General features: G+C 40.7%; 1 protein-coding gene across 1 annotated transcript; it reads left to right on the top strand.

Annotated features, from left to right (window-relative positions):
- Nucleotides 1-2,048: 2,048 nt before the first annotated feature.
- LOC129730065 (probable DNA replication complex GINS protein PSF2) lies at nucleotides 2,049-3,083 on the top strand. Its single transcript, XM_055689085.1, has 2 exons — nucleotides 2,049-2,416; nucleotides 2,477-3,083. The coding sequence occupies exons 1-2, from the start codon at nucleotides 2,172-2,174 to the stop codon at nucleotides 2,838-2,840; spliced, it is 609 nt and encodes a 202-aa protein (XP_055545060.1). The 5' UTR covers nucleotides 2,049-2,171; the 3' UTR covers nucleotides 2,841-3,083.
- Nucleotides 3,084-6,690: the final 3,607 nt, after the last annotated feature.

The raw sequence follows: 6,690 nt of genomic DNA on the forward strand, positions 1-6,690 counted from the left end.
ACCTCACACTTGTTCGTGAGAAGGTTGCCGCCCAGGTCCCTGCGCATGTCGGCTTGTGGCACATAGCCTTTGCGGGAACAGTTCAGCTTCTCGTAGAACTTTCGTGTGTCATTCGCACGGTACAGTACCTCCATCGCCTCGCGATCCCGATCTTTCTCCTGGCGCTTCTTCTTCCGAAAGACCGAGTTTTGCCTGTTCCGTGCGCGTCGGTAGCGCTCCACGTTCGCCCTCGTTTGGTGTTGCAGCATTCTCGCTCGTGCTGCATTCTTCTCTTCCACTAACTGTTTGCACTCATCGTCAAACCAGTTGTTTCTCTTGTTCGGAGCCATAGTACCAAGCGCCGCTACAGCAGTACTACCTATGGCTGATCGAATGTCCCTCCAGCCATCTTCAAGAGTAGCTGCGACAAGCTGCTCTTCCGTTGGTAATGCTGCTTCCAGCTGCTGCGCGTACTCCCGTGCAACCTCGGCGTCCCGTAGTTGCCCGATGTTTGGTCGCGGTGGGCGACTTTGACGCGTGTTTCGCACCGTCGAAAGTTTTGAGCGCATGCATGCTGCAACATGGTAATGGTCCGAATCAATATTCGCACTGCGGTAGGTGCGAACGTTGATGACGTCAGAGAAGAATTTACCATCGATTAGAACGTGGTCGATTTGGTTCTCCACTTGTAAGTCAGGTGATCTCCAGGTGGCTTTGTGGATGTCTTTGCGGGGGAAGAAGGTACTTCTGACTACCATACCGCGGGAGGCTGCAAAGTTCACACATCGTTGGCCGTTATCATTTGATGCGGCGTGCAGGCTATTCGGCCCTATCACCGGTCTGTACATTGCCTCCCGTCCTATCTGAGCGTTCATATCACCGATGACGATCTTAACGTCCCGTTGCGGACAGCTATCATACATCTGCTCCAGCTGCGCATAGAACGCTTCTTTCTCATCGTCGGCTCTTCCTTCGTGTGGGCAGTGCACGTTGATGATGCTGTAGTTGAAGAACCGGCCCTTAATTCTCAACTTACACATCCTCGCACTGATCGGCTGCCACCCGATCACGCGTTGGCGCATTCTACCCAGCACTATAAAGCCCGTCCCAAGCTCGTTGGTAGTGCCACAGCTCTGATAAAAGGTAGCCTCTCGATGTCCGCTTTTCCATACCTTCTGTCCCGACCAGCAAAGTTCCTGCAGTGCTACGATTTCGAAGTTGCAGTTGCAGTTCATCATATATGATCCTGTCGCAGCCGTGAAAGCCTAACGATCTGCAGTTCCATGTACCGAGCTTCCAATCGTAGTCCTTATTTCGTCGCCTAGGTCTGTGCCGATTGTTCCGATCCGTATTAACTTCTTCGATATTTGCAACATTTGGTGTTTTTCGGGGCGGCTTGTTGGGCCTTCCCCAACCCCCTGTCTCGCCGGAGGGCCATCGTGTCAGCTCTGATTAGAGTCCCACGCTGACACCAGGACGTTGATCAGCCGCTCCTAACATGGAGACCAGACGCTGTTTTGAGCCGCACTACTTGGTGAACAGACGCTCGGGTTGGCGAAGCCTTTCCTCTACCGCCGAGATATGGTTACCACGCCAACGATCGCGTCGCACCTTCTCACTTAGCTATTGTCGGATGACAACATTGCCCAGGCAACGCCAACCAGTTGTGTCCATGTTTTAACTGGTAGTCTATTGTATCATATGACTCGTGGAGGCGTGAGATAGAAACTTGTGAGGACCGGAGCTAAGTTTGACGCTCCTTCCAAGTTGTCGACTCACCATTTGTGAGCTACAAACAATCTCTAAAACGAAACTAAAATGGTTGCACGAAAATGATTCAAAACTAATTGTCAAATTTCCATTAGTAAATTCCTTTTTAGTTTGAACTGTGAAAATCAACATTGCTGCAAAAATTGGGGTTCGTTTCTGTCCGAATAGAAATATTTCAATAAATTTGGTAGGTAAGATTTTGGTACCAAAATTCACAATAATTGCAAATTGACATATAAGTTCTATATCCCACCCCTGTTTAGTTACGTAATATTTTAACACTATATAAAAGTTACAAAGGCGCCAAACATGACTGACAGACAAAGATAAATAAACTGAATTTTATGTATTCTGGAATCTTTACAAGTATGATCCCTTTTTTGACAAAATAGTCATCGTTTTAATCAGCATTCGGAAAAAAGATGGAACCTGATGAATTAGAATTTATTGGTGAAAGCTTCACAATCGGTGTTATTCCAAACTTCAATCACGATCCAATCTATTTGATATCTGGCGCAATTGGTCCATTCAAAGGAGGGTATCCTGTGCATATACCGCTATGGTTAGCTATTCATTTAAGACAACAGCAAAAATGTCGTATTGTACCACCAGAATGGATGGATCCAAAATTACTTGAGGATTTGAAAGAGGAAGAAAAGCGAACAAGGTAAACCACAGATTTTATTTTATTTGAATTTAGTTCATTAACTACGCTTCCTGTTTGCAGACACTTTACCAAAATGCCAAGTGAACATTACATGGTTGAAGCAAAACTGGTACTCAACACAGCGCCTGAAGATGTACCGCAGTCTGATGAAATAAAAACATTAGTTAAAGACATTTGGGACATCCGATGCGCTAAGTTGCGCACAACCACCGATATGTTTTTGAAGGGCGAAGGCGAGACGGTCAAGTTAGATAACGTAACACTCGTAGAGTTGCATACGATACGACCATTCCTTACTCACGCTATGGATCTTCTGTCAAGGATACAAGAATCAAAGAAAGCTGCTGGTGCGAATTCATCCCTTGCAAATCAATCAATTATGACGAACAGTATGAGTGGTTGGAACTCGAGAAATTCGCAGTAACATAAATTTGTATCTGTTCTTTGCTGTAACTAACATTGTGGTGTTAAGAATGCTAGGTTGTCCATGTGTATGCCAATTTCAAATATTTATTGATTTTATATTTTATTTGAGATGATTTGACTCATATGTGGTTTACTTGTAAATGATATTTGAATCTATTTAAAGGCCGTATGTAGATAAAATTACACTGTTGAAAATATAAATCAATCAATAAAACCGTATCATATTATGTACACTTAGAAACGACGTTTTCAACCTTTCAATTTGCTTATTATAATGTAACTACCAGTGGCGTCGAGTGGAACTTTTGAAACCGGTGCAGAAGAGTCTAGTTGCACCTCTGCTTTCAAATTCTAGTGTAGTGTATAGAATATGTATACACTTTAATAAAATAATGGCAAACATATAATCATAAATTTGAATGATTAAAAATTAGATCTAATGATTTCCGAAATCGTTATTTGGCTATGGCTGATTTTTCTCCATGGAAGCGAATTTTCTGAGTGGTCGAGAGTTTACTTTGGCTGGCTGAGGGGAGGCTGCTTGTAGTACTTTTAAATTTGTTTGTCTTTTCGCGGTTTAAGTCTTGGATTGTCTGTCTGGAGCGGAGTTAAATGTTTGCGGTTTGAGCACAGAGGACAGACTTTCATCACAGACTAACAAACAGGCATTATACTTTGAACAAATTTTCAATAAAATCATCGTTCGAATGATTTCAGTACTTTGCGTTAATAACACTAACACCATCTGCTGCCGTGTTCGCGTTGCTTCTTGTATTTCAACATCAGGGCTAGCGTTCGTGCATGTGTAAACTTGGGAACCACGAAATATGTATGAGATTGCATGACAGCACCACACACGGTACTGTCGCGCGATGATTTTTATTCGATTGAAAATTTGAACTGATCGTTTTTTGTAGCGATGGATCTATCTTCCATAGTGTTACGTCTGTTAGGCTGTGCTTTCTACAAACCGTCATTTTATATCGAGCCTTTGGCATCCCTATACCGAGTAACAGTGAATGACAATGAACTCATGTCCTGAGCTCAAATTAATTTGTGCCCGCTGTCAGCAGTAAGATAAAGATGTATGAAAAGAAGCGGTGATATGCTATCTCGTTTTTACATATGTTGAGATGTTAGCCCTTGAAGCATGGCGCGATCGGCGCGATGCCAAAGGGGTGTTTTATATTGTCGCTGCAGCACTACTCTGCAATTCGCTGGTGAGTAGGGATGGGCGATACTGTCCGAAGTATCGATACCTGAGTACTCGAATACTTTTGCACAAAACGATACCAAGTATCCTGGTATCGGTATAGAAAGTATCGATGCCAAAGTACTCGATGCTTTTGACCGAAGTATCGATACCGTGGGTATCGATGCTGGTATCGCCTATCCCCAATAGAATTCTCCCTTTGATTCTGTATTGGTGTGATGCATTAGTGTTAGTGAGATAGTTTTCTTTGTTAGCTGTAAGAATTTTTTGTTAGCTGTAAGAATCTCGAACAAAAAATAAATAAACAGAGATGAATTTGACGCACACTATCTTAGATTACAATGGTGCTAATGTTCGTGAGGTATTGCTTGGAGAGCTCTATAGAAGGCATTGGTGGTATCGGTATCGTTTCAAAGTATCGTTGGCAAAGTATCGATACCGCTACTCATCGATAGCAACGAGTATCGATGCCGAAATACTCGATACTTCCATACTTCGGCTCCTTGTATCGATACCGTTGGTATCGATAGAAGTATCACCCATCCCTACTGGTGAGTCCAGCGACGCGAAGACTTTTAGCGATGTTATTATTCTACAACCATGGTACATCACTTATGTTGTGTTGTCTTGGTTATGGAAGAGGTGCTTCTCAAAAATGCTGCAGATATTTAATTTGTCTTCAATGTTTTGTGAGCATGATCAACTTCACGCACAGTACAATGCAATTTAAATGTTCTATTTGTAATTTCACATAGTTTTACGACTAAAAAACAATCAAAACTATTAAAAAATGTTAGTGTTGCATATATTGGGACATTTTATATTGAATCAAAAACTACATTATATTGAAATACTACAAAATTCGCTGGAAAATCCGTGTCAGACGAGCGACTCGTAGCTTCCGGTTTTTCTCCGCATGGATAGACTGACCAGATTTTTTCGTATTGAAAACGGGACAAATGGGTTCAAAAAACGGGACACATGATTAGGGATACCATCCGTCCTGATTTTGAGACCCTTTTCTGACGTCCTGATTTATTTTTTACTTTCTGGCATTTGTCCTGATTTTCATAAGATTTTCAATTTTGTAGTGTGATAAAAATATGCAGAATTTTTCAAATCAATTACTTTTTTGATACCAGAACACAACGGTCATTACGAACGATTTCGTTTTTGGTTGAATCTTAGTCAAGTGACGAGAAAAATCTTTTAGGTATTGTAACCGTTTAACATTTGGCTTTACTCTGGAAGGACGAAAAAAAAAATTTTTTTTTTCAATGTTTAGAGTTTGAAGATTTATTTTGCATGTTGTGGTTGCACATATAGTGTATTATATTGTTGGCAGCTGGGAACGCGAATGGCCTCACTAAATCGGTGGTAAGTTTTTCTCAGCATGTACTGAACCGGTTTGGCTGTTTTTTTAGCATGTAAGAATGGATTATCTAACTTGTTACATAGCCGTTTTTGAAATTTCAAAAAATTGACAAAATGGCGGCCATTTTAGTAAAACATTAGTTTTTTTCATAAAAAAATCACCTTAAAAAAACATAAATCATTGAAAAAATTAGATATTGAAAAACGGCTATGTGGCAAGTAAGATAATCCATTTTTACATGCTGGAAAAAAATTCAGCCTGATCGGCTCAGTAGATGCTGAGAAAAACTTACCACAAGGTAAAAAACCATGGTTTCGCGAAAAACGCTGCCAATAGCGTAATACTCACTATATTTGCACCCATGATACACAAAATACATCTTAAAACATTCCTTAGTCAATAGCCAAAATTCCCGAACACTTCACTTTACCATAAACATCCAGAAAAAATATTTTTTTTTAGACTTTCCAGTTAGTCCCCTCTAAACGGTTAGTTTAATTTAAAACAGTTTACATGTGCTGAACATCTGCTTATAAATTCAAAGCTGCGTAATAATATTGAGTCGCTTGAGAAGTATGTTGAATAAGTAAAGAAGTGTTTTGGTGTTTTTGAGGTGCAAATCACATTTAACGTGGTAAATTAATTTAAACTTCGAAAAACAGCTTAGCTCAAATATGTACCGAAAAAAGGTGTCCTGATTTCTAACTTCGACCAGATGGTATCCCTACACATGATATAATTGATTTTTGAAAAATTTTACCAACCGAAGCTTGCAAACAATTATTCATTTCTTTGATGAACCTACCTACCAATTCTGTTCTTTTGCAATGAGTTTCCGAAATTTGTCACATGGATGATTGAGAATTTGACTAACAATTATCGTGGTCTCAACTTTCAATCGCGACTTTTTTGTCAGTTCACGATAGGAGATCTCCTTTCCAGTGGTGCGGTACTATCAGGAAGGCACAAAACGTGCGTAGTAATATAAAAAAAACGTGGCTGCTTGAAAACTTATTTTCTACTAAGCAAAATTTCAATGCAAAACCTTTATTTAAGAATTTTTCAAGGAGTCTCCGAAAACGGTACAAAATGGCAAAAATACGGGACGGTTGAAAATAGTCGAAAAAACGGTGCTGTCCCGTTCAAAACGGTACGTCTGGTCAGCCTGGTCAGCCTATGCATGGACAATAAAGCAACAAACAGTTGTATGCGTGACGGTTTAACCCCATGTATAGTGGGCGGCTTCATCCCCAATGGAAC

Source organism: Wyeomyia smithii, chromosome 3 (assembly GCF_029784165.1).
Source record: "Wyeomyia smithii strain HCP4-BCI-WySm-NY-G18 chromosome 3, ASM2978416v1, whole genome shotgun sequence".
NCBI classification, from domain to species: Eukaryota; Metazoa; Arthropoda; class Insecta; order Diptera; family Culicidae; genus Wyeomyia; species Wyeomyia smithii.

Coding starts and splice junctions, on each gene's coding strand:
- LOC129730065 (XM_055689085.1), top strand. CDS start 2,172: ATGGAACCTGATGAATTAGAATTTATTGGTGAAAGCTTCACAATCGGT. Junction 2,417..2,476: donor GAGGAAGAAAAGCGAACAAG/GTAAACCACAGA, acceptor TCCTGTTTGCAG/ACACTTTACCAAAATGCCAA.